At 56.9% G+C, this 26,568-nt stretch overlaps 2 protein-coding genes and 1 long non-coding RNA gene across 9 annotated transcripts in view; 2 read left to right on the top strand and 1 right to left on the bottom strand.

Annotated features, from left to right (window-relative positions):
- USP2 (ubiquitin specific peptidase 2) overlaps nucleotides 1-9,131 on the top strand; it is a 57,293-nt gene extending 48,162 nt beyond the window's left edge. For all 6 annotated transcript variants that reach the window (XM_073321193.2, XM_073321190.2, XM_073321192.2 and 3 more), the window contains 9 exons: nucleotides 2,404-2,515; nucleotides 2,612-2,722; nucleotides 3,747-3,811; nucleotides 4,087-4,190; nucleotides 4,279-4,359; nucleotides 4,756-4,834; nucleotides 5,121-5,228; nucleotides 6,306-6,426; nucleotides 8,655-9,131. In XM_073321193.2, the coding sequence (XP_073177294.1) occupies nucleotides 2,404-2,515; nucleotides 2,612-2,722; nucleotides 3,747-3,811; nucleotides 4,087-4,190; nucleotides 4,279-4,359; nucleotides 4,756-4,834; nucleotides 5,121-5,228; nucleotides 6,306-6,426; nucleotides 8,655-8,742 (869 nt within the window). In that variant the 3' untranslated portion in view covers nucleotides 8,743-9,131. The remainder of the gene's footprint in view (nucleotides 1-2,403; nucleotides 2,516-2,611; nucleotides 2,723-3,746; nucleotides 3,812-4,086; nucleotides 4,191-4,278; nucleotides 4,360-4,755; nucleotides 4,835-5,120; nucleotides 5,229-6,305; nucleotides 6,427-8,654) is intronic.
- LOC140901762 (uncharacterized) lies at nucleotides 969-15,480 on the bottom strand. The gene is made up of 3 exons (XR_012155955.2): nucleotides 14,906-15,480; nucleotides 13,113-13,154; nucleotides 969-1,661 (listed from the first exon to the last, which is right to left on the bottom strand). It is a non-coding gene; the product is annotated as an uncharacterized LOC140901762 (long non-coding RNA).
- On the top strand, nucleotides 14,346-26,468 carry MFRP (membrane frizzled-related protein). 2 transcript variants are annotated; one of them, XM_078849896.1, is made up of 13 exons: nucleotides 14,346-14,674; nucleotides 15,715-15,835; nucleotides 16,423-16,563; nucleotides 17,030-17,161; nucleotides 17,648-17,882; nucleotides 19,545-19,675; nucleotides 20,002-20,127; nucleotides 20,763-20,839; nucleotides 21,997-22,145; nucleotides 22,772-22,902; nucleotides 23,889-24,023; nucleotides 24,337-24,464; nucleotides 24,711-26,468. In XM_078849896.1, the coding sequence occupies exons 1-13, from the start codon at nucleotides 14,528-14,530 to the stop codon at nucleotides 24,933-24,935; spliced, it is 1,878 nt and encodes a 625-aa protein (XP_078706022.1). In that variant the 5' UTR covers nucleotides 14,346-14,527; the 3' UTR covers nucleotides 24,936-26,468. The 2 variants fall into 2 exon arrangements, with proteins under 2 accessions (XP_078706022.1, XP_073177300.1); XM_073321199.2 differs by lacking the exon at nucleotides 15,715-15,835 and having other exon boundaries at nucleotides 14,360-14,674.
- Nucleotides 26,469-26,568: the final 100 nt, after the last annotated feature.

A 26,568-nucleotide genomic window follows, 5' to 3' on the forward strand; every position in this document is an offset into this window, starting at 1 on the left:
TGTGTGCCGTTCTCTGTGATCAAGCAAACTTTCTTCAGTTTCTGGTGGGGTCACAGTAGATGTTGCAGTGTTCACAAGTGGCTGCCTGTGGTCTGGGCTTGTTCCAGGTTCAGTGCATAAAGGTTTTGTCATACTTTCAGTCACAAGTTTTATAATATCTTGGACAGCAGTTTCATCTGTAGCAATGCCCTTTGTGGTCACTTCTTTGTGGAGATCTGCTTCTGAAGGCTGCATTCCACACATCTGCCTTGTGTAGATGTTACAGCTGCCTTAAAATGTGCAGAGACAAGGTGGGTGAAGTAATATCTTTGATTGGACTGAGTTTTCTTGGTGTTCGAAAGCTTGTCTCTTTCACCATAGTCCAGTAAAAGATATTACCTCACCTGCCTTGTCTCTCAGATATCTCGGGGAAAACACATCACTGCGAATAACGTAAAATGTACAGTCAGGTAATACTTGGTCAGCGCCTTATCTTTTGTGCAAAGATGCAGATGCTTCTCACAGTCCTCGCTGAGTGATTGCCACATGCTTCTGTGGTATATGGCATGACATGGCCGTGGAGCAGTCTGGTATTCTGTACCCTGACTGTCAGCTGGCATGGGACATATATCTGGCTTCTGGTACATTTACACAACCCCATCTAGCATAGTTCATATGACCACACTGCAATTCAAGTGCAATCATCTCTGCCAGTGTCTCAAGCGACGAGGACTTGTTATCTCCTCTCTTTGCTGCAGTGTATCCCTCAGGAGTTGGGCAACATCCATTACATATTTCAGAGTAGCGGCCGTGTTAGTCTGTGTTTGCAAAAAGAAAAGGAGTACTTGTGGCACCTTAGAGACTAACCAATTTATTTGAGCATAAGCTTTCGTGAGCTGCATCTGATGAAGTGAGCTGTAGCTCACGAAAGCTCATGCTCAAATAAATTGGTTAGTCTCTAAGGTGCCACAAGTCCTCCTTTTCTTTATCCATTACATAGTTTTCCCAGAGCAGAAATGTATCTCAGCAGTTTTTCCCTTGGGTAACGTAAGTGTCCATGAGCTGGCGGAGTGACTGGGTTCTGTTCATGACGTCTGCCAGAGCATTCTGTGCTTCCACGCTCTTTTCTCTGTGTGCCTTGTCCACATCTTCAAATGCTTCCGTGCAAGGTCAAGCTTTCTCCAAGATGCGTCTCTTCTCGTCTCCTGGGAGAACATCATTGTTCATGGAATCGCCCAGTGCCACCCATTTCAAATGATTCATTGCTTCCTTCATAGGTTTCTGGATTCTAACACCACGGTTCTGTGCTTTCGCTCCTACAGCATGGCTGATGACTGAAGCACCATCGACGCTTGCTTCCACAAGGAGGTCTTCAAACCCACTTTCCTGTATCACACTGCCTATGTCACCCAGGAAATTCACTGTACGATGCACGCCTCCCATCTCAAAGGGGTCATTGTCAAATTCGGTTCGATTCCTCCATTTAATCAACTGTGCTTTGCAATACATTGCTTCATCATACACGTCATAAGTCCAGTCTTGGCCCAGAGAGTGGAACATATCCTGAAAATATTTCATCCTGGTGTACTCTGTATTTACATCAGTTGCTGATGCAGAAATCATTGCACGGTAGCCAATAGTCATAAAATAGCAGACAGAAAGTCTTCTCCAATCAGTCCACCCTACAAATAATGACAGATATTTTGATGTATTACATGATACAAACAAGCTCATACTGTTGTGTGACTACAGACTTTTGCTTTAACCAAAGGCAGACAAGTATGGGAAAATGCATAAAATATGTCACCAGGGGCTAAATATTCCCCAAACTTTCCGCAACAGTATTATTTTGAGTACATAGTTCGTAGGCAATTGAATTTAGAAGCTTTCTGCCAATTTTTGGTAAAAAATAGACCGTGTTTCTCCAAGTTGTGGCCTTTTTGGTGATTTTATGATTTTTTCAGGTTAAGGTTTCAACATGACATGATATAGAATAACTGCACCACTCCCAGCAGCTACAAACACCCTGCTGATGACCACCAGATGTGTGTCTAACATGTGGCAACAAAATGTTTCTCGCTGACTCATTCATAAGACCCCTTTTTAAATCTGACTGGCTGACGACTCCTCCTCCAGGTTTGCCAGCCCTGCCGCTGATACCCAAGGTGTAGGCTTCAGCTTCCTCCGTGAGACCCTGGCCAGGCAGAGCAGACCAGGTTTCCTGCTGCTCCTCTGCTCAGCAGATCTGGCCGTGAATATGCACTGGGAGCAGATCTGCGGAGTAAGAAGCTGGACAGTCCCCCCTCAGAGGAGAGCCGCCGGTAGATGGGGCTGCGGTTCTGAACACGCCCCCAGGGACCTGGGGGATTGGGCTGGAGCAAGCTGCAGGCCCTGGTAACCCTCGTTTGCACTCTCTCTTGGCAGAGTTCGCAAAGCTGATCCAGCTGCTCTGGACCTCGTCCCCCAATGAAGTGGTGAGCCCCTCGGAATTCAAGACCCAGATCCAGAGATACGCACCCCGCTTTGTCGGCTACAAGTAAGGCTCTGCCACAGCCTAGGCTAGACGGGGGGTGGGGTAGGGGGCTTGTGGAGCCCAGGGAGTGGTTCCTTACCCTTCCCTTGTCCACTCCAGCCAGCAGGATGCTCAGGAATTCCTGCGCTTCCTCCTCGATGGGCTCCACAGTGAGGTGAACCAGGTGCTAGTGCGGCCCAGATCCAACCTGAACAACCTGGACCACCTGCCGTAAGTAGGCGGCGCGCGCGAGGAGAGAGCCACGCCCATGGCACAGACTGGTGCCTCTCGCACGCTGCCTCTGCAGAGCAGCATCCATCCATCATCGCCAGGGAGCCACGCTCCCTGTCAGCTGGCTCACGCCCAGCCTGGAACTGGAGAAGGGGTCCCAGAGGTGTTTTTCACCAGCTAAACCCAACCCCAGGGGCCTGCCTTGGCCAGCTCTCTCTTTGGGGTGATTCTGAGCAAGTTCAGATTGGTGGTGGCTGGACCAAATTGGCAGCAAACGCCCAGGACACCAGAACCCAACTGTGATGGGGCCTTGGGGGAGACGGGGGCTGCAGGTGCGGAGGGGAGATTGGGGCCTAATAAACGAGCCACAGGGAAGGAAAATCACCAGCAGATCCCAAACTGGGCAGGTAACTGTCCCCTCCAGAAAAGAAAAGAAAAGAAAAGAAAAGAAAAGAAAAGAAAAGAAAAGAAAAGAAAAGAAAAAAGAAAGAAAGCCCTGCTAATGTGAGGGGATCCCTTCTTCCCACGCGTTCCAAGCTCGGGGGAGCCGGCAGCCCTGTAACAGCCCGGCATTCTGCACACCTGCCTGCTGTGATGTCTGTAGGGTTTAGCATTGCTAGCCCTGGAATTAGCACGTCACAGATCCCAAATATATGGAGTCCCCAGGCTTGATGTATGGGGGTACGGCTCTGGTCTCTTATGTCACTCAACTCGCGAGCCATCAAGTGCTCCAGCGGTGCTGGACTAAAGTTCAAGTGGACTAAATGCAAAGCCCGAAGGCCCTCAGCATGCCATGCTTTTAAGGGTTTGAGACCCACTGGCGCGGTAGTGGAGTTCAGGACCAGAGAAGCTTTTCCAGCATCAGTCCTGGACCAGTGACCGTAAAGGGGGCAGAGCATGCTCCCTGCAGCTCCCTCCTAATTGGCATGCTTCCGCCTGCAGACTGCAAAGCAGCTCAGGCCTCGGTGGGGCGCTGGCCCTGGCAGGCATCTCACACACTCTGTCTCTTCTTTGTCCCCTGCAGTGACGATGAAAAAGGGAGGCAGATGTGGCAGAAGTACCAGGAGAGGGAGGATAGCCGGATCGGAGGTGAGTGCCTGGGTACGGGGAGGGGAGGACATGGGGGCAGGGAGTGGATGGAAGGATAGCAAGGCCCAGGGAGTGAAGTGGAGGCGGGCAGGGGAATTGCAGTGTCTATGGAGGGGAGGGCAGGCAGCCGGCTCAGACCCCATACATCCAGTACACAAATGGATAGATCGGTAGAAGACACGGTTGCTGTGATGGTCAGAGCCCTGCCGGGTGAGGGCTGGGCCATGCAGTGCCTTGGGCATCTCTCACCCCCTCTCGTTCCCACCCCACCCCAGATCTCTTCGTCGGGCAGCTGAAGAGCTCCCTGACCTGCAGCGAGTGTGGTTACTGCTCCACGGCCTTCGACCCCTTCTGGGACCTGTCCCTGCCCATTGCCAAGGTAATGCCCCCACCCCCACCTGCTGCTCAGCGTCCCCCCATCCTGCCTGCCTGGGCATGCTCTGACCCTCACTCTTTGCTCCCCACAGAAGAGCTATGGCGAGGTGACCCTGTTGGACTGCCTGCGGCTCTTCACCAAGGAGGATGTGCTGGATGGAGACGAAAAGCCAGTGAGGGAGGGATGGGTGGGGAAACGGTGGGAGGAAGGGATGGACGGGCAGGGACAGATGGACAGGCAGACTGCTGTTTAGGGATCAGGAGGTGCGGTACAGAGATCATCACCCTTCGGCACTGCGCCATTTGCCCACATCACAGTTTTGCTGTAGCAGTTGGTCCCGCATCCCAGCCCCATGGGAATGAGGCCGCCTGCCCTCAAGGTGGGCACCATCTTGGCTCAGGGATAGGCTTGGATTTGCTTCCGCTGTGCCCCATTTCCGCTAGACGGTGGGCCTATTTGCTGAAGTTCCCCTGTGGGTAGTACGCTCGGGCCTGGCCCAGGGCTCCTGGGTTCAGCCCCCCGATGATGCTATCAGGATCCCCCTCTAATCCTGGTTTGTCTCCCCCAGACATGCTGTCGTTGCAAAACCAGGACAAGGTGCACAAAGAAGTTCAGCGTCCAGAGGTTTCCAAAGATCCTGGTGCTTCGTATCCATCAGTCTCCCTGGAGCTCCCTGCAGTGGAGATCCCAGCACCTAGGCAGCATATGCCATGGGGCGGGAGGGTGGGGGGTCTTGGGGCAAAGGGATATGGGTGGGAGTCACCTCCTACCCCCAGGCATTAGCAGATCCAGCTTCTGCTGAGTGGGACATACCAGAGGAAGACCGGGGCCCATACCCAAGAGGGCAAAGGGCTCTGTGCACATCTCCTCCCACCCTTCCCTCCCATCCATCTGTCCTGGCCCTGCCCCCTTTCCTTGACTCCGCCCCCCCAGATCTGAAGCGCTTCTCTGAAGCCAGGATACGAACCAGCAAGCTCACCACCTTCATCAGCTTCCAGCTGAAGGACCTGGACCTGCGGGAGTTTGCCGCACAGAGCTGCAGTGAGTGCCCTGGGGCAAGGCGGGGGCTGGGTGTGCTGGCACAGGGAGACAACATGCCCGTAGCTGATGGGGCAGGGCTGGGGCAGCGTCCCTCACGGCATCCCACTGGGCATCAGGGGCATGTCACGGAGCACCCCTGTCGCTAACCAGTGTGCCACACTGCCCGGCCTGGCCCTAGATCAGACACACACCCAGTCGTGACCCTTCCTCCCTGTGCGGATTTATTCTTCACTTACCAAGGTCAAGAGAGTGGGTTGCAGCCTGCCAGCAAAGCAGACTTCCCCACAGCCACCTCTCCTCCACCCAGGCTGCCCCTCTGAACTTCTCCCATTTCCTCTCCCTCCCACTTAGATCCTTCCACTTACCCATCCCATTGCCTCATCAGCCCAGCAATTGCCACCCAAGCTGAGTCATCCCCAACAGGCTTCAGCCTGCACACCTTCCCCGTGCTGCAGCCACCTCGAATCGGGCCCTGGCACAGGGAGCTTGGTGGCTGATGAGCCACCCCAAGGGAGCTCTCCCCACTAGCTGCGTGTCCTTGGTTGCCAGTGCACTCATCCCACAGACAGGGCGTGGGTACGTTCTGTCTCCCTAGGACTGTGTCCTGCCCCAGCAGAGGCTGCACGGCACGCTCTGCCTTGCTGCACCCCTCTACCCCACACCCTCGAGGGAACGAGACAGTGGTGGACGAATTCCCCAGCCCCCAAGGGACATGCCTTTAGCCTTGTATTTCAGGTGTGGAAACTGAGGCACAGGACGTGACACACACAAAGCCATGCACTAAGCCAGTGGCAGAGCTAAGAACAGAACTGAGGAGTCCTGGCTCCCCCAATCACTTGCTCACTCAAGACCACTCTCCCTCCCCAAGCGGAGAATAGAACCCAGGAGTCCTGGCTCACCCCCTCCCCCATTCTTCTGCCCAGTCCTTGGGGTCTTGCTCTTTGTGCCTTGCTAGTGGAATCCCAAGGGCACAATACCAGCCCGGCAGGGGATTCCAGCAGCAGGGGTCTGGATGAGCACGGTGGACCCTACCCTCGCTAATTGCTGGGTTTGCTCTGCTCTGCCCCACCCCTACAGATCATGCCATTTACAACCTGTATGCCATCTCAAATCACTCCGGGACCACCATGGGAGGGCACTACACAGCCTACTGCAAGAGCCCAGTGTCCGGCGAGTGGCACACTTTCAACGACTCCCGGTAATCCTGGCACTTGGCATCCCAGGCACCCGTCCCACTTCCCATGTGGCCAGGGGTCTGTATGGGCATATGGGGAGGTGGATGGGTATTGTGGGCTGATGTGGGGAGCAGCTCTGTGGATTGAGGTGACTGAGGGCTGCATGGGCAATGAGTGTTGTGGGGGAGATCTGCAGATGTAGGGTAACTGGGGGCTGCACAGGCTAGGGGGGCTGTGGGGGTAGCTCTGTAGATGTGGGGTAACTGGGGGCTGCGCAGGCAATGGGTGTTGGGGGAAATCTGTAGATGTGGGGTGATTGGGAGCTGCACAGGCTCTGGGTGATGTGGGGGGAGATCTGTAGATGTGGGTGTGATGGGTTCGGTCACAGGGACCCCCTTGGGACTGCCACCTGATGTGCTGAGACTACCTGTGAGCCCGTTTTCCCAGCACCCAGCGTTCTGCCTTTCTGGGCAATTTGCAACTTGTGCAGTTCTAGCTTCCTCTGATCTTCACTCTTACTTATTTTGCTTACTTTTCTGTCCCTATTTCCCTTACCCAAAATAAGCAAACAGAAAATATCTAACCGGTAATCACTTTGTCTGTTCTCCAGCCAACACACTTAAACCTCACTTAAAATCATTACCAGCATTTCAAAGCAATCAGCTGTGCACAGATCCTGCTTGACTATGCCGCTGTGACAGGTTGAGTCAGAGAAACTCCCTTGGGACTGCCACCTGATGTGCTGAGAGCCCCTTTTCCCTGGCAGCTTGGGACTTCAGTACCCTGTCTTGTTGAGCCAGACACGCCAGCCTGCTGCAAACACAGACCCAGGTCTGAACCACGTCCCCCAAAAGCTGCAGACTTAACTAAAAGCGGTTTAAGAAGTGCTCCTGTCTCTCGCACCCAGATATCCAGTTCCCAGTGGGATCCAAACCCCAGAAAATCTGTTTTACTCTGTATAAAGCTTATACAGGGTAAACTCATAAATTGTCCACCCTCTATAACACTGATAGAGAGATATGCACAGCTGTTTGCACCCCCAGGAATTCATGGCTTACTCTGGGTTAATTAATAAACAAAAGTGATTTTATTAAGTATAACAGGTAGGATTTAAGTGGTTCCAAGTAATAACAGACAATAAAGTAAGTCACCAAGCAAAATAAAGCAAAACATGCAAGTCTAAGAAGAATACATTAAGAAACTGATTACAGATGAAACCTCACCCTCAGAGATGTTCCAGTAAGCTTCTTTCACAGACTAGACTCCTCTCTAGTCTGGGCCCAATCCTTTCCCTGGTACAGTCCTTGTTCCAGCTCAGGTGATAAAAACTAGGGGATTTCTCATGACTGCAGCCCCCTTTGTTCTGTTCCACGCCCTTATATACCTTTGGCACAAGGCAGCAATCTTTTGTCTCTTTGGGTCCCCACCCCTCCTTCTAAATGGAAAAGCACCAAGTTTAAGATGGGTTCCAGTACCAGGTGACATGGTCACATGTCCTGTGAGACCCCAAGCCTTCATTCTTCCCAGCCTGACTCATAGGAAGGCTTGCAAGTAACAGAGCCATCTGCAGTCAATTGTCCTAGCTGATGGAACCCATCAAGATTCTAAACCACCATTAATGGCCCACACTTTGCATAACTACAATAGGACCTCAGAGTTATGTTTTATATTCCTACTTTCAGATACAGGTATGATATAGTCATACAAATAGGATGACCACACTCAGTAGATTATAAGCTTTGTAATGATACCTTACAAGAGACCTTTTGCATGAAGCGTATTCCAGTTACATTATATTCACACTCATTAGCATATTTTCATAAAATCTTATGGAGTGCAACATCACAGTGGGGTAACTGGGGGCTGCATGGGGAATGGGTGTTGGGGGAGATCTGTAGATGTGAGGTGACTGGGGACTGCACGGGCTCTGGGAGTTGTCAGGGGAGATCTGTAGATGTGGGGTGACTGGGGGCTGTATGGGCTCTGGGTAGTGTGGGGGTAGCTAGGTAGATGTGGGGTGACTGTGGACTGCACAGGCTAGGGTGGTTGTGAAGGTAGCTCTGTAGATGTGGGGTGACTGGGAGCTGCACGGGCTCTGGGTGTTGTTGGGGGAGATCTGTAGATGTGGGGTGACTGGGGACTGCACAGGCTCTGGGTGTTGTGGGGGTAGCTCTGTAGCTGTGGGGTGACTGGGGGCTGCTATGGGGGTAGCTTCCCTTCCTGTGCCATGACCGCCTCTCTCTCCCTACAGCGTCACCCCGATGTCCTCCAGCCACGTGCGCAGCAGCGACGCCTACCTGCTCTTCTACGAGCTGGCTAGCCCGTCTTCCCGCATGTAGCTCCTGCCCCCCCGCTCGGCCCCTTGGGAGCATGGCATGGCCACGCCGAGACGGGAAGACCCAGGACGGCCACGACTCTGGCGGGGATTTCTATTAATCGGTTCGTTTTTTAAAAAACAACACAAGACGCAAGAGAAACCACCCCTAAAATGGGGCCAGCACCCTGGCCGGGGGTGGGGGGGTAGATTTCTCCTGCCCGGGGGCCCATTGCGGCTGAGGCTGAAGACAAGTGGAGCCCCAGACCAACCGGCGGCACAGACAGCGGAGAGGATGCCGGCACAGAGGGGGCTGGACAGTTTGGACGATTCCTGCTATTAGGGGCGGGGATTGGATTCTTAGCTTATTTTGCTCTTTTCTTTAGTGTGTAATAAATGCCAAGGGGCGCAGAAGCCTGCCTGTCCCATTAACTCCAAGCAACCAACCCCTCCCACCCCGGGGCAGACATGAGTGGGGTTTGGGGACCCAAGAGTACCTCCATCTCATCCTGGTGCAACCACACCATTTGGAGCCTGCTGCTTGGGAACCCCATCTTGAATTGCACTATGGAAACACCGCACCTGCTCTCCAGCTCGGCCCCACCCTGCTCGCTGCAGCCAGGGGCTGCTCCTCTAAACCGGACTAATAGCCCGCCACCCTTCTCCAATAGCCCGAGGCAACTTGGCTGGTGGCTCTGCCCATAGAGCAGTCGTAGCAGTGAATTATTGATTTGAAACTCCCTGGCCAGGCTATGACCGGATTTGTGTGGATGACGCCCAGCGGTGCACAGGGAGCCCAGGACAGGTCCTGGAGTGACTGTTCTGCATCTCAGCACTTTGGGGGGATACTCTTGAGTTCATTTTTAATTGACTTTTCTCAATCCACAGTGCCCACACTGGTTTCCTAGGGGGCCTCCTTGCTCGGAGCATCGGGGATGGGGGAGAGACTCGCTTTGGGTGGGTTTACCAGCCTGCTGTACAACCGTGCCTTAAAATGTTTTGAGAGCAGGGAGGGGCATGTGAGCTGAAGTAATGTTCCCACAATCCTCTGGAGCATGCCCAGCCTATGCCATGAGGGCCAGCAGCTTTCTGAGAGCCAGCTTTTTTTTTTTTTTTTAGGGGGCGTGGGAGGGTCTCTGAGCAGTTGGGAATGGTGAGCAGCAGCCTCTCCCTCCCACAGAGGCGTGAAGCCAGCCCCATTGGGCTTCCCCTGAATTGGCCAGGGAATCTCAATTGCCTTTTTAGTCTTTTCTCTAATTTGTTCTCTTCCTCCCTTCCCCCCCAGCCACATTCAGAGCATCCCACCACACCCTACAGCTGAGCTAGCCCCTGCCATGCTCAGAGATGCCCCCACAGCCATGTTGAATTGTGCCACTTGCCTGTTCTTGGCACTGCACGGCTGGGGCATCCTGGCTGCTTTGCCTGCTTCCCTCAACCGCTCCTTGCGCCCTGCCCCAAGAACAGGTCTAAGAGGACTGACACTTAGATTGAAAGGGACATTTTCCAACTGCTTAGCCAGGGCCCCTTTCAACGTGGCTGGGGGCACCTGCTGCAGGGGACGAGTGGCTACAGGAGCAGCCCAGACAGCAGCTGGAGGGAGGCTGAGCAGAGCAGAGTTGCTGGTTTGGTTATTGCTTGTTTACTGTGTAAGCAAGGTGAGCGGAAGAGTGTAGAGTACAAGGGAGACTTGTACAGGAATAAATTTTAGCTTGAACACCACCCCCAGGCTTTGCCTTGCTGTGTGCGTCCCAAGCTAACGCTACAGGACAGACCGCACTCCTCCCAGCCTAATGCGGCAGCTCAAGGGCATGAGCTGTGGAAACCCGCCCCCAGGCCAGGTAAGCCCAGCCAGCTAGGGGGTTTATCCTGCCACTGGCTACTCACTGGTGGCAGTGGGCTAGATAGAGCCGTGCTCTGTGCCAGGGCACAGCTCTTGGCTGCCCAGAGGGCTTATGAGATTCCCATTGCCCCCCAGAGCAGGACAGCAGGGCCTAAAGCAAGCTGGGACCACCATTTAACCTGGGCCTGAGGCAGGCAGCAAGTTTCTCCTGCAGCCCCCCGGAGCCTGGCTTGTGCAGCATGAAACAGAATGAGAACTACGACACCACTGCAAAAGGGACCCAGGGCTGGCTAGAGAAGCAGAGATCCAGGCCCAGAGCAAAGCCTTTTGCTGTAAACCCTCCCCTGCACCACCCATTAACATGCCCCAGTCTTGGGAGCCCTAAGTACTGGGCTCTCCCCCTGCAGCTCAGCTCTCCCCAAAGCTCCTGCACAATGAGCCCTTTCTCCACTGCTTAGTAACAGAGAAACAGCTTCGCCTTGAGGGGCTGCAGGAATGTGACTGGCTGGGCCCTGGCGCCAGGCACTAGGGAAACGCTGCACCCAGCCCAGCCAACGGTAAACACAGCCAGGGGAATTCGCTCACTCCACATCCAGCTCCAGCCCCACTCCCTGCAGGCCCATGGGGCACTGGTGGCATCAGTAATGCCCTGGAGGGAGCAAGGGAATGAGCTGCTGTGGGGTGGAGAACCAGGCTCCCCCCCAGACACATTCACCCCCTAACAAGCCCACTGGAAGTGCAGGACCTGAGACCCCCTGGGACAGTGACAGCCCTGCTGCCTCCAGGCCACCCCTGGAGATCTCATGAATACTCCACACATAAGTCCCTAAGCGGCCTCTGTCCAGGGGAGCAAAAGCAGCTTGAGGGCCAGGATCATGTCTTGGGAGGGACTCAAGACCATGGGAGAAGGCCCCAGCTCCATCTCCCTACCCCAGGCACACTCTCTCATAAGATGTCTGACCCTGCAGCTTCCTTCCAGGCAGCACCCATCAGACAAGCATAAAAGAAGAGGCGGACTTGAATTCCCACCCACTAACACCAGCGCAACCAAGGAGAGGGCTCGGATGTGGGACTGCTGGGTTCTACTCCTGGCTGGGCCACCAACTGGCTGCATTACCTTGGGCAAAGCAGGTGCACAGATGCCCCAGTGATGGCCACTAGGAGAATCATTTTCAAAAGCATGGAAGTGACTTAGGAGCAGAACACTCCTTGAAAGCCAATGGCTCCAAAGGCACTTTTCAAAAGGGGACATTAGCGCCTAACTGCAGCACCTTGAGGGGAACCTATGTAGGTTTTTTCAGGGCCTAATATTTTCTATGTATGCCTCAGTTTCCCCCCTGCAATGCAGGGATAATAGCACTGACCTACTGATAGCTCCACAGGATCTGTGCTCCGCCCCCAGCTTTGGAACAGTCTCTAGCTGGAACCCCTTTGGGGGGACAGACCCCCAAGGGGTCTCACTTTTCCTGCAGAGAATAGGCTATGCAGCCTCACCCCCTCCTTTGACTGAATCTCTGGGGCACCAGCATTCCTCCTTCACAGCGGGCACTCTATTCAGCAAGGCCAACTGAGAAATGCTCCTGGAGAGACTTGGAGACCCCCCTCACCCTCTAATGTACCTCACCCAGCCTTTGCAATGACTCAAGTAGCATGGTCAAAACAGTAAGTTTATTTGTCAACGGGAACACAGCAAGTCCTTAGGTTAGCCCAGAGTCTTCAAGGTCCTTCAGGTTAGCCCAGAGCCCAGCCAAACTGTAGCGTACCCCCCTTTCCAAGCACCATCATCTCCTTCCTCAGATCCCTGGTGAGCACTTAGCTGCCCTCCAGATGACAACTTTTATTCCCCCCCTTTACACCTTCCCAATCCTTGGTTCTTGAGCTGGGAGATTCTGCCCAGCTTCCCTGCAGAGAGGTGGGGAAATCCATCTCCCTCTGGGGCATTGGTTGCCAGGTGTCCATGTCCTGGTGACAGGGTTTGCCATTGTCCTCTCAGATTCTCCATCGATAGGGTGTCAGCCTCCACCAGTCCTTTACAGACCCATTCAGGTTCAGACAGCTAGGCATCATGCATGCTTATGTCTCTTAGCCTGCCCTGAGAGACCGTCTCCCCCCAACTCCAGTAACCATGAAAAATAAAGGGGAAACTGAGGCACACATTGGCCACATACAATTACAGAAAACTCCATAGACACTGCTCTGTGCACCTCAAGGATGGCTAAGGCTTCATAGAGCAATGTAAGCCAGGGGCTCGGAGATGCTCCTCAGGAATGTACTACATCAGCATACCTTACCGTCCCACTCTGGGGTGCAGTCCAGACCAGTGAGGGGCTGGGTCATCACATGCCCTGTAACCCTGGCTGCCTCTCAGCTTTGCTGCTGTAACTCCCACCCTGCACCACTCACAACCAGACCCCTAGTCACACCACAAGCGTCCATGTAGAGCCGCAGCCTAGTCCAGCAAGACTGGCTTTCAGCAGCCTTGGTTACTCCTCTCGGGGTGACCCCAGCACACTCCCAGTCCCAGCTTTCCCCAAAGATGTGCGTTCTGCACTGACCTGCCTTCTCCTGAAGGGTTCAGATCTTCATGTTTGTTGCCCCTGTAAAGAGTCAACATTCAGTTTGTTGCTTTAACTTGAGTTAAACAGTTTGGTTTACACACAGCACTGGATTGTTTTAGATTAGTATCAAAAACAAAACAAAGGTAGGATTAAGTGAATTCAAGTAGAAGAGGTGAAACTAGCTACAAGCGAAGAAGAGTGAACATGCATCTAAGTCTAACAATCTAACAAGTTTTGGTTCAAAGCTTGGTTTGAGATGGTCTCACCCGCAGCCTTCCAACAAGATGGGGACTGTCCCTTTCCTGGGTCAGGCTCTCTCCCAGAGGCCCAAAGGTGCAGGGGCCCTGGTGGTCTTAGGCAAAAGAGATTACTTGGGGTTCTCTACCCCTTTATAGTCCAGGGAACCTTAGGAGTGGGTCCTACTGAAGGTTACCCCTCAAAGCAAAGTTTATGCAAGCTGTGAGGAAGGCAACATGGAGTCTGGTGGGCAAAGAGGCTTCATGCACCTTTCCCTTCTTGTTGGCAGGGAACAGAACCTGTAGTTCCGCTATCTCCTCCCCCTGCAGTTTTGAGGACCCTGCTTCCCTCAATTTGCACACAAGTAAACACATTGCCTTCTTTGGGCCAGACCAGACGAGTCTAACACCTTTGCCTGGGCAGGGCTGAGGCATTTTGAACATGTGCCATTGTACAGGGGATTTCGTAACTTTACATTAAGTTATCAACCAGCAAGTTATTAGTTTTCAAATGATCCCTCACAAGGCCTATTTTGTGCAGTGGCATGTAGGGTGTGAATACAGGGGTGCTTTCCACCACCGCCAACGCCACAATGTAGCCACTTCTGGGGTGGAGCACAACAGCCGCTTACCTACCCACAGCACCACATAGCCCAGGGGAAGCAGGGCAGGTCATCTCATCAACTTGATGGGGGACCCCTCCATGCATCCCAGATCTAGCTGCCTGAGCCACTAGGGTCCTCAGCTCCTGGGGAGCACCAGTCCAACCAAGCCAGCTCAGTGCTGTCCCTTTAAGACTCCTGTTTGCCATGCCAGGGGACTTGACCTCAGCATCCTCAGCTGAGTTGGATTAAGGTGGGAGGAGGGGTTGGGGCTTGGGCTGTTTTTTTTAATGCTTTTAAAATTCTTTCACTGCCATGTGGCTTTCCCAGCCCCCTCCCCCTCGAGTCCAGTACAGCCATTCCTTGGCTTCCAACCTTTGGTACCAGCCAAAGCAGCCAGCCTGGCCATTTACATTCCCAGCAGCAGGCAGACTGAGCTCAACCAGAGCTCTGAGTGCTCCGCAATAACCACGTGGATGTCCCGGGGGAAGGATCAAACCCCAGTCGCACCTCTCAGGAGCCGCTTTGTGCTGTCGCAGTGATCAGGAGCGGCCATGCCGATGGCAGAGGGGCCATGGGAGGGGGCCAGGGCCCACCAGACCCAGAGGGCGAGGAATGCACCAGGGGAGCAATTCTAGCCAGATCCTGCCAGGAATCACCCCCAGCGATGAAGGACTTCACTGAAATCACGCTGTGCCCCGACAGGCTGGAGCAGAGTAAGGTATGGGCGGCAGCAGGTGCCACTGGGGAGGGAGCTGTGTGGGGTCTTGGCCCTGAACCCGCTTGGCCCAGAGCTCCTGCTGCTGGTGTCACCTCCTGCCCCTGGGGCCAGGCAGTCACCTCCCAAGCCCTGACCCCTCAGTGCCATGTGCTTCCCCCAGCTCACCCTCAATACCATGCAGTCCCCCTCCCCCGATGCCTGGTACAGACCCCCATCAGGGGATTCACTCACCATTGGGGCATCTGTTTGGGGTCTTGCTCCTTTCAGGTCTGATGCTCCCCATAACCGACAGCTGCTCATGCTGCATCCCACCTCGCTCTCCAGGGCTCGCGTGGCTTCCTCTGTGGCTCCACGCCCTGGCCAGGTCACTGTACTGTCCTCCCCGCCATTCCAGACAGTCCTTCTGCACCACAGCCGGGCCCTGGACCACTTTCTCAGCAGCAGGGAAGGGAACCAGGCCTGCCCACGACCCCAGGTTCCAGCCCTGAATGCTTTGCCCAGCAGCCACTGTCTGCTTGCTCCCAGGCTCCAGCACTCCTTGGATTCCTTCCTATGCACCGCACATTCCTGCCCAAACTCCCTCCCCCAGGGAGCAACTGCTTCCCCAGCAGCCCATTCTGCTCTCAGCTTCTTCCCTTTAGACCACCCCACCTGAAGGTCATCTTCCACTCAGCTTTATTGAGCCCTGGTTCTCCTCCTGGGGCAGCCTATGAGGTTAATTGACCTAATTTAACCTGCTCTGCCTTGTGTGGGGAGGACCTCACTTCCCACTCCCACCATACCTCCTGCTTCTCCTCCCCAGCACTGACCCCTCCCTGCCATGTGCACCTGTTCCCAGCACCCAGGGCTGGCCCCCTTGCGCACACCCACCCCCCAGCAAGGCCCTGACTCCCATTAATGAACAGCCCAGCATGCCCCATGTTCCCCACCCCACAAAGCACTGTTCACCTCCCTGCTGCTTCACACTGCACTGTGTCCCAGGCGCTCCACCCCCACCATAGCCACACCAGCCCCTTGACCACCTGCTCTGTGTCTTGCAGACGGAGTTTTGCAATCCCATCTTTGAGCCTGAGAGTGAGGGGGCTGGCTGCGCACCCCCCACTCCGCACCAGATGGCGGGGGAGAACGGGAGCAGCACTGGATCCCCCTGGGATGGCCTCGGTACCAGCCCCCTGGGGGCCCTAGCACCAGTGGGCCCTTCTGAGTGGGCAGCCCCTGAGGGGAACAGGGAGGAGAGGCAGGGGATCTCCCTCTGCCTGGGGGAGATGGGCCCAGCAGACCCTAGGGTCCTCCCTAAGGGAGTCATGCACCACACAGTACTGGCTGTCAGGGGGCCACCATGGTCACACCAGTGCCCTCAAGCCAGGCCCCCTGTACTCGGTGTACCCCAAGGAGCTGGTCCTGTGCCCCACAGCAGCTTGTTCCAGTGCCCTCCAGCTGCACTTTGTATACCCACAAGCACCAGAGGGGGAGCAGTGACCCACAGGTCCCACCCAACACAGCGCCCACTGGCTGCCACGGCCAGAATATTGGGTATCCCAAGAATGGCTTGAGGGGTCCTGTGCTCGTACCCAGAGCCAGGTGTATCCCCACAGGGTCCCCTCCCCAGTTCTTCCAGCCTTGGGGGTCCTGTCCCACTGCCCTTAGCGCTGGCAGGGCTGGGTGCCACACAGACCTCTCCCCTAGGGCTCTGGGAAGGAGGGGCCCCCCCAGCCATGCTCACCAGTGACCCCTCGCTGTGCACACAGCTCCCCCCGCAGGCCAGCGGCTCTGGGGCAGGGCGGGCAGGAAGCACGGGCCCGACTGCAAGTTCTCCTGGCTGTGCGTAGCACTGATGAGTGCATTGCTCTTGCTGCTACTCGCCTTGCTGCTGGGGATCATCATCTCCCGTGAGTACCAGGGCAGGGGCAGCTGGGGCATGTGGATGGACAGCAGGTGTGGGGGGCCCGGCATGCTAGCAGCACAACCCAGCTGCAGTCTTACACCCCCGCCCCCCCCAGGGTCAGGGCAGTGAGTGGGGCTGGGAGCACACCTGCGGGAATGGAGTAAGGGTTAGCTACTGCTACCCCATCAAGACCCTGGCCCCACCTGGTCCACCCTCCAGCTGGAATTACCAACAGCCTGAAATCCACTGAGCTCGGGGTGGAGGGAAGAGACTCCCCAGCCCCCAAACACCTAGCTCCGAGCCCCTGCTCCCTCCCCGCCCCAATCTGGGGTGCCAAGCAGGGGAGACAGCTGCAGGCCAGGCCTCCCCCACCAGCAGTGTCTGATCCCTGGGAGAGAGTCTCAGCTGCCTGCCCAGAGACCCCGGTTCCAGTGGCTGACCCCCACTCTTGGCTCTCCCTGTGGAAGCAGAGCTGCAGTCCTCACACTCAGCCGGACCCTCCTCTGCGACTGCATCTGCCCACCATCACCACGCCACCACAGCGCCTGCAGGCACCGCCGAGCCACAGAGAGAGCCGCCCCCAGCTGCTACACCAGAGCCCTGTGAGTACCAGGGCCTCGCAGAGCCTCTCCCCAGGCCAGGGGACCCAGAGATCTACCCCCAACCCTACTGAGCACAGGAGGGCATCAGACACCAAACCGAGACCCCATTGTCCGGGGAGATCACAGGGAGCCACATTCACAGCCCCCCTCCTCACCTCCCTGACTAGCCTCATGTTAATCCCAGTAAGGGGGAGCAGTGGGGAGAGCAGCTAAGAGCAGAGGGGATCCCCATCCCTGACTAGGGTAAGCATTGAGCCCCAGGGCTAGGGGCACAGAAAGGGGCCCCACCCACTCCATAGCTCCCCACCCAGGCTGGGAACACAGAGGGGACCCCCCCATCCACCCCCCTCCAGGGCTGGGGGCACAGAGAGTGAGCCCCATCCACCCCACAGCACCCCCCATCCTAGGGTGATATGGGGAAGAACCCCTTCTTAACTCAACCCACTGTAACCTTCCCTCTCCAATGTGTCTTGTGTCCCTGTGCAGCCTGTGGGGGGACCCTGAAGGGCCCCGAGGGCTCCCTCAGCTCCCCCAGGTACCCTGCCCCCTACCCACCCAACACCCTGTGCGTCTGGCGCATCCAGGTGGAGGACGGGCTGGCCATCCAGCTAAAGATCGAGTCACTCAGCCTGGAAGGCACAAGATGGTGCCTCTTCGACAGGGTGGAGCTGTACGAAGAGCTGGGAGCAGCCAGCAGCTCCCCTTGGGGAGGGACATCCAGGTAGGGACCCCATTGCCAGGCTGGATGAATCACAGACCCCCCCCCCCCCAATATCCCCACCCATCCAGGCTCACATCAGCCACAAGATCCTCAGCTTTTGGGCCATGGGTTTCTCAGTTGCAGAGGGGCAGTGCTCTGGATTCCCATCTGCCAGGGTGGGCAACTTGCCAGAGCAAGCAGCACCCTCTGCTCAGGCCAGGCCCCAGCCTAGCTAGGCCTGCAGAAGGTCCAGGGCAGGTGTGCTGGTAAAGCAGGGGGTGGGGTGGAGAGGGGCACTCACCCCCAGGGCTGCCTGGCACTCAAGCAGGGCTGTAGCAAGTGGTCTCCCTCCCCGACATCCCTTTGTCAGTTACAATTCTGTCTTGGGGTTGGGGGAGGCAACCCCTCTTCTGTGGCTCCCCTGCTGGGTTACAATCCAGGCTTCCCCTTCCAGGGGGTCCCCAAAGAGACACCAGTCACAGAGAAGTCTTCCAGCACCCACAGAGGCTTCAGGGCTTTCCCCATAGCTTGGGGGACACAGGCTTTTGGCCCTTGGCTAGTCAGGGGCTCCCCCAGTTGGATTTTCCCCCAAGGAGAAGGCCCCCTGGGTGGCCCATCTTTTGGAGTGCATAGAGGAGCCCAGGCCCACCCTTTCCACCAGGCTCCCATACAGGGCCCAATGGTGGGCAGCCAGGTTCTGCACCTTAGGGTGCTAAGCAGCCACCCCCCAGGTCACTTCCTACCAACAGCCCCTTTCCCCAGAGGAAGTTAAAGAACCACAAAGCTTCTGACCTGCTCACTGGGTCTCTCCAGTCTCTGCTGCGCAATCTTGGTCAGGGCTGTACTGCTAGCATTTCCCCAGCCCAGAAATCTGCCCTAGTCCCGCTGCCTCCCTTTTATACCTTGCCTCCAGCTGGGCAGGCTTTGCAGGTGCCTCCACCTAGGCCCAGAGCTTAACCCCTTCTTATCCAGTGCGGACTTTGTACCTGTCATCACAGGAGCCCAGCGCAGGAGGCTGTGGATCAGGACTGAGGGGCACTGGCAGAGCTGTGGGGGGACAGGGGGACCAGGGATGTATGGCAGGGGGTTCTGGGTCAGGCTTGAGGGGCACTGGCAGAGCTGGGGGGCAGGACAGGGTGTCCCAGGGCTGGTATGGCAGGGGGCTGTGGATCAGGACTGAGGGGCACTGGCAGAGGTGGGTGGGAGCCTGGGAAGGCCAGGGTGTCCCATGGGTGGTATGGCAGGGGGCTGTGAGTCAGGCTTGAGGGGCACTGGGAGAGCTGGGGAGTGGGAGGACATGGCATCCCAGGGCTGGCATGGCAGGGGGTTCTGGGTCAGGATTGAGGGGTACTGGCAGAGCTGTGAGACAGAAGCTTGTCCACCCTTCCTGCCTCCAGCCAGCACTGACATGCCCATAAGCCCAAAAATGCCCCCTGCCCTGGGCCTGCGGGTCTCTCCCCCCAGAGCAGTGCAGCAGGAATGGAGTGGAGGGAGCCCAGCGGAGCTGTCCTGTGCTCCCCTGCTGCTCCAAGGGCACCCTGGCAGATCCAGCCTCCCCCCACCACGGGATCCAGGCCATCCCAGCCATATGGGCTCAAGAGGTTAATGGGCAGGTGCCTGCCCCACTTGCCAGGGTCTCTGGGGCAGGGGGCACCGGTTGCACACACTTGTTGCTCTCTGCAGGTTTTGTGGGGACGTGGCGCCCCCGACAATCAACACCAACTCCAACCGGCTGCGCGTCACCTTCGTCTCGGACAACAGCGTGGGTGCCCTGGGGTTTACCGCCCACTACCGCGCCATCGTGCCCAGGGACAGTGAGTGCGGCCCCCCCCACACACAGCCACCCCAACCCCTGGGGCTTCACCCTCCCAGGGCAGCAGGGGCCCTCTGATGCAGGGCCAACCCGAGCTCTGGGCACCTGTGGGCAGCTTCCAAGGGCGGGGGAGGCTCTGTTATAAAGCTGATCAGAGTGGTCCCTTCTGGCCTTCAGATCTGTGAACCCACAGGCAATGGGGCACTGGCCCTGGGCAGGGAGCTGCTGACCAAGGGGCATTGCCAGGTTCCTAGGCCCGCACCCAGCCACTGGCTCCTGCTTTCAGCAGCCACTCCTCTTCCTCGTCCATCTGTCTGTCTGTCCTAGAGAGCTGTGCCTGGGACGAGTTTTTCTGCGACCAGGGGCTCTGCCTCCACCTGGGCCTTGTCTGTGACGGCTTCCACGACTGCACGGACAAGAGCGACGAAGCCAACTGCAGCTCGAGACACAAAGGCACGGGCAGCCGGGCGGCCTCCGGCACGGCTTGGCCACACAGGGGCTGGGCCGGGGCGGGGGGCAGGCCTGGGCCAGCATGAGGGGCAGCAGCAGTGCTGGGTGGGGCCCTGGACGGGAGTTGCAATGGGGTGTTGGGGGCCCGTACCGAGGGATATTGCAGGGCTGGCAGGCAGGACAGCCTGGCAGGGCGTTGGTGAAGTGTGGGAGCCCAGGCCTGGGACAGCATGAGGACGGTGCATGTAACGGTTGAGGGGCATTGGCAGAAGTGGGTGGGATCCAGGACTGGAAAAACAGGGGATGCCATGCGTCAGGACTGAGGGGCCTGGTCAGAGCCATGGGAGGAAAAGTCCATGTGTTGTGGGCTGAATGGGGTGGGGCGATCTCTAACAGACTACGCAGGGCCAGAGCAAATCCCTCAGCAGGGACAGTCTGAAATATTCTTGCCCGGGTGCTGCAGAGTGCAGGGAGCCCTGGAAAGCCAGGACTGAGTCAGACAGCACCAGGGGTGCCGGGCCGGGGGTGGGATGGGGAGAGCCCATGGGTCACAGGGCTGGCGGCAGAATAACCAGCGTGCACCAGTCACAGCTGGGCAAGAGCAGAGATCCGACCCCATGGTGTCTGTCTTGTTCCAGAATGCGGTGGGTTGCTGACCAGCTTGGAGGGGCAGTTCTCCACCCCAAGCCACCCCCAGCCATACCCGCATCAGCAGGTGAGGGGGGAGCCAGGGGCTGGGGGCAGCAAGAGTGCTAAGCAGTGGAGGCTACGGGGAGGTGTGTCATGTGGCCCAGCTGGCATAAGAGGACAAGGGCCAACCTCTGCCATGCAGCTGTTGGCATCAGAAAGGAGAACCAGGGCTATGGAGGGCAGGGGAGGTGGAGTGGTCAGGTTGGCCCTGTGCTGTTCAAGCCACAGAGGGATAGGGTCCCCCACTGTGTCCAGAACACCAGGAAGAGCCAGAAATGCCCCAGTCTGGGCCACCCTGGCAGCTCCTCCATCCAGAGGTGGGCAGTGGTTTAATGCCCGGTGTCAAGGATCAGGTCCGGTGCTCTCATGCGGCTCTGGAACAGTCCCTGGGAGGAGCCCTTCAGTGTACCAGCCCCCTTAGGGTCACACTCTTTCACGAGGGTGAGCCACTTGCCTTCCCCGCCTCTGGGGACTGAACCTCGGAGCCTTCACCACCCCTGCTTCCCACTGTGAGCTCCCTGCAGCGAGTCCGCCTGCAGGAGCTGTGTGCACCCAAAGGGATCCATGTACCCCCCTGCCCCCAACTTCCTTAAACTGCAGTGACTCAGCCAGAACTGTAACAGCAACAGGGTTTATTACATGTCTGGAACACAGTGTAGACAGCCCTTGGTTAGCACAGGGAACAGAAAAGTTACAGCGTAGAGCATCTGCGTCCGGCCCAGAGCCCTCTGACCCCTCTTTCATCCCAGTCCAGGAACGTCTCCCCCATTTCCAGCAGCCCCCATTTAGCAACCCCACCCGGCCCCTCCTCGGTCCTTTGTCCTTGTTCCCCTGGTCGTCACACCCTGCTGGCATCCATGGTCGTTAGTTGCTAGGTGCCCAATCTCCATCCAGTTGGAGTGGCTGTTGTCTTCTGGGACTCTCCATGGGCCTGGGGCAGCAGGCAGCAAGGCGTCAGACACACCCGGATCTCTGGATCTCTACAAAGAGGAAACAAGCTTTTCGCACCACCTACTTAACCCTACACCACATAGGGGAAACTGAGGCACACACACGCTTCATACAAAATATCATGAAATAATTCCCACGCCATCCCACCCGGTCTGTGCCCAGCTGGCAGTTCCCCATCCAGACACGGGCAGGGATGTCTGGCACAGGCTTACTGGCATCGGTCTCTTCCAGCTCTGTCTCTGGCAGATCGCCGTGCCCGTGGGCCATGTGATCGATCTGCAGTTCCACAACTTCAGCTTGGAGTCGCAGGAGGACTGCACCTTTGACTTTGTGGAGGTGCACGACAGTGCAGGCACGGACGCCCTCAGCCTCCTGGGCAGGTACAGGTGCCCGCGGCTCAGCGATCTGCCGCTGGGGGCAGGAGATTGAGGGAAGGGGAGGGGGGCAGAACTCCCTGAGCAGGGCTGCCTTACAGAGCCACCTCCTGGGGAGAAAGAGGAACCTCTCTCCTACCCGACTGAATGCCCCCATCCCCAGCACTGGAGAGACCCAGGTCCTGCCCCTCCCAGACCCAGCCTTAGCTGCCTGTCAGCCATACATCTCCAGGTGCTGTACGAAGCAAGTCGGTTTTACTCTCTCCGTTTCGCACAGCGGGGAAGTGACTTACCCAAGGCAGGCCGGTGGCACAGCTGGGAAAGGGCACCCAGGGCTCCCAAGTGCCAGTCCAGTGCTTTATCCACTAGGCATCAATGCCTTCCCAAGGTACTAGCCAATATTCTGCACACAGCAAGAAGACGGGCTGCACAGGGAGGGGACAAAAGTCTCTGGAGGCATTTGGCACGGTCACAACTTCCCACACACCGTCCATTCCCATCCCCATTTCTGCTCCTCTCTTCTTTTCCCTCTCTGTCTCACTCCCCTCTTTTTCTCCATCTCTCTCTCCCTCCTGGTCTCTCTCCCCTGCTCCTCAGCCCCCTCGTTCCCATCACATTTCCTCTCCTGGCAGGTTCTGTGGCTCCCAGTTGCCGCCCGTCCTGACCTCCTCACGACACGTCATGACCGTCCTGTTCATGGCAGATGAGGGCGTGGCGGAGGACGGGTTCTTTGCCACCTACCGTGCCCGGAACGCCACGGAAAGTAGGTCCCTGGGTCTGAAACGCACCCTCCCTGCTACTCGGTCTTCCTCCAGCTGGGTGGCAGGGTCGCCCATCTCTGAGTGGCATGTCCTGGTGCCAAGCTGACCCAGGTGCACTCTCTGCCAGGGTGCTGCTCAGCTGTGGGTTCATCGCTGGCACGGAGCTGGGCATCACATGTGGTGAAAGCAGCATGGGTCTCGGCCGTTGGTCTGCCTCCCTAGCTGTGGGATCGTCCCATCTCCCCACACCTCCCTGAGAAGGGGACAGAGACCTCCTCAGCCAGGCTGATCACAGGGTCGTTTTTTTCTAGGAGGGGAACTGCCTTGGGAGGTTTATCAAGGGAATAGCCTGACACCCTGTCATTTCCCTGTTGCTGCCCAGTAAGTAGCTGATTGCTGTTAGGAAGGGAGAACAATGCGATCACCTCCCTAGCTCTGTCCCCTGGGAATCACTGGGGTAAACAGAAAGCAGCAGTGCCCAGAAATCTTAGCAGTGACTGTCAGGAGAGTCCACTCCTCCACCCTCCAGGTCTGCCTTTCCCCCACTTCCTCTTTCCAAGGTATTTCCCAGGGGACCTTTGCTCCCCCTCAGTGCATTTGTCCGTGCACATCCCAGTGAAGCAGTGCTGTTGTGCAGATGGGAACTGAGGCCCAGCGAGCCTCAGTTCCCATCTGTACGGGAAGTGGCAAATTGATACCACTGTAGCTATCCTGGCCCGTGGACACTCGCTCTAGTCACGGTATGATAGCGCTGTCCAGTTGGGTCTGTGATCCAGTGACCATGGTTACATTGTAGTTACACTGGAGTTGGGCACCGCTTCCCATTGTAATTACAGTTGCTGACTGCTCGTGTGTGTCCGGTTGGGTCTGCAAGCACGGGGTCACCATGGTGACTATAGTTACACTGCAGCCCATAGCATGTAGGCCCCATCGCTGTACTCAGACGAGTACCCGCTCATTCCAACATCTTTCTCTCTCATCTGCCAAGAAACATGCAGCCCCTTGGAGTTCTCCTGCAGAAACGGGGAGTGCCAGGCGCGGGAGTCGGTGTGTGATGGCTGGCATGACTGCCCGGATGGGAGCGATGAATTCAACTGCACTAGTGTCTCACCCCCCTCCTTTGGTGAGTGACAACCCCTAGCCCAACCAAGCTCCTACAATGACCAACACTTGGCTTATGGGGTGGGGGGACTTTATCCTCCAGTTTCCCTCAGCCGGTTCAGGTCACAGGTGGAATGAGTTTGGTAGGCCTCAGCTCTGCACCCAGGGAACCTCTGTCCTTACACACTAATGTGACCACCAACTCTGAGGCACCTGCTGGGCTAGGATCCAGATTTTGGAGCCCATGGGCCCTGCAAACGTTCTTTGCACGTCCTAGCCAGCGCACCCCCCCAGCTCAGAGCTGCCACCTGTATCACCTGCCCTCTCCCCTGCAGAGTCCTCCTGCCAGCAGATCCAAGTGGAGGTGTGCTTGGGTCTCAGCTACAACACCACCTCCTTCCCCAACATCTGGCTGACCATCCCAGACCAGCAGGAAGCAGCCACCATGCTCCGAGACTACAAGGTGAGCCCAGCACAGGGGGCCATGGGGGAGACTGTGCTGCCCGGCCGGGGGGTGTCAGCTGGGCGGGAAGGGAAACCCAGTGGGAAGCAAGCAGGCTGGGTGGAGAATTTGCTTTGGGTGGAAGGTGGGGACATCAGGTGCCAGCAGTGTAGAGTGCCCAGGGGGTAATGCACCCATAAACGGGGAAGCCGCCCCCACCAGTACCCCAGGCCTTGTGGTGCTCACTGCCTCCCTCTCTCCCTGCAGACCCTGATGGGGCTCTCCTGCTACCAGCACCTGCGCCTGCTGATCTGCAGCCTCTTCGTGCCCAAGTGCACGCCGGACGGGGGCGTCCTGCAGCCCTGCCGCTCCGTGTGCCTGACGGCAGAGCAGCGCTGCCAGCAGGCCCTCAGCCTCCTCAGCATCCTCTGGCCCATCAACTGCAATGTCCTCCCTGACTCCAACGACCCCGTGGAGTGCTTCAAGCCGTGAGGGGAAGGTGGGGCCCAGCGAGTGGAAGGGTGGGGTGGCTCTTCCCGCCCCAGCCAGGCCAGAGACGCGACCTGTCTGGCTTTGGGGTGGGTGGATACTCGAACTCTTCTCTGAGCTATGCCCTCCCCTTCCAACGCGTTTCCCTTCAGGGACCTGAGGACATGGGGAGAGCCTGTGGGGCCCAGGACCCCCAAATAAAGGTGCTGGAGAAGAAACCACCCACCCTGAGACTGGGAGCCTGCTGCCCCATAACTCCCCATGGTATCCCTCATAACTCCCCATGGTATCCCCCATAACAGTCCCCTGTGGGAGCCACCAGGGCTGGCCCTAAGTGCCCAGAATGCGAGTGAATGGCTGCTGGGGTCTCCACACTGCATAGTCACAGCACTTCGGCAACGCCTGGCCCCATCTCCCCAGTCCTGCAGTGGGGTCAAAGGGTCCGCCGGCTCGTGCCTTCTCACCCATCACATCCTCCGATACACCCCGTCCTACACCCCCTGCATGACCGAGGAAAAAGAAAAAACAAATTTTTGACTCAGTTTCCCCATCTGTAAAATGGAGACAATGCTACTTCCCTAACAACCAGGGGGTTGTAAGGATAAAAGCATAGCTACATGGGGCCCTGTTGTGATGGCAGGGGCCATAGAAGTACCTAGATAGACGAATGACAAAAAACACCTTAAGAAATGGCACCTACCCCAGCATCACACTTCGTTTTACAAACCTTCCTGTGCCCGAGCCTCTAACTTGACATCTCATCTGGGCAGCAGGGGGCTGGAGGGCTGCTTCCCCAATGCCACGGCAGCTTAAGACATAGCACCCATTGGCACACTTCAGTTCCTTGGCCCAGTTCTGGCACCGGACAGCTGTCTTTCCACCTTACCCGAATGCCACTTGTACACAGGGTAAAGAGTTAATCAGCTCACCACGCAGACCTGCAGGCTAAGGCAAGGCCCAGTGCACTGTATTCCACTTGACTTGGCTGGCAGTGCCCAGGGCGCTGGCCAGAACAGCAGCGTGGGCTCCAATGCCCTTGGCACGACTCTGTGTGTCTAATAAACAGCTGCAGCATTTTGCAACTACAACCTTTCAAATAATAATTTGGCTTCACACTCTCCTGGGGGGGCAGGTCAATATTACCCCCAGGTCAGCACTGGGGAAACTGAGGCACCGAGAGGGGAAATTATTTGCCTGCAGGTCAGGGGCAAGGCCAGGAGCAGAACCCAGGGGAAGCCCATGTATGAATCCCCTGCTCTAAGCACTGGAATATGCCTGGGCTGGGCGGAATCACTGGAAGGGGTCACTGGGAACCGAGACCTAAGGGGTCCTTGGACAAGGAGCTGGGGAGTGAGAGCAGGAGCCCTTGTCTCTCTGAAGCAGACAGGGCTCATAGCCAGGGCTCCACCAAATTCACAGTCCATTTTGGTCAATTTCACCGTCATAGGATTTTAAAAATCGTAAATTTCATGATTTCAGCTATTTAAATCTGAAATGTCACGGTGTTGTAATTGTAGGGCTCTGACCCAAAAAGGGGGGGGGTGTCACAAGGTTATTGGGGGGGGGTTGCAGGACTGCTACCCTTACTTCTGCACTGCTGCTGGCGGCGGCTCTGCCTTCGCGCTGGGCAGCCGGA

The sequence above is a fragment of the Lepidochelys kempii genome, chromosome 22, assembly GCF_965140285.1.
Source record: "Lepidochelys kempii isolate rLepKem1 chromosome 22, rLepKem1.hap1, whole genome shotgun sequence".
NCBI lineage: Eukaryota > Metazoa > Chordata > Testudines > Cheloniidae > Lepidochelys > Lepidochelys kempii.

What these genes read in the sequence shown, in the direction of transcription:
- MFRP (XM_078849896.1), top strand. Translation starts at nt 14,528, where the DNA reads ATGGGAGGGGGCCAGGGCCCACCAGACCCAGAGGGCGAGGAATGCACC. An exon ending in CGCCATCGTGCCCAGGGACA is followed by an intron (nt 19,676 to 20,001) that starts GTGAGTGCGGCC and finishes TGTCTGTCCTAG; the next exon opens with AGAGCTGTGCCTGGGACGAG. An exon ending in GCCCTCAGCCTCCTGGGCAG is followed by an intron (nt 22,146 to 22,771) that starts GTACAGGTGCCC and finishes CTCTCCTGGCAG; the next exon opens with GTTCTGTGGCTCCCAGTTGC.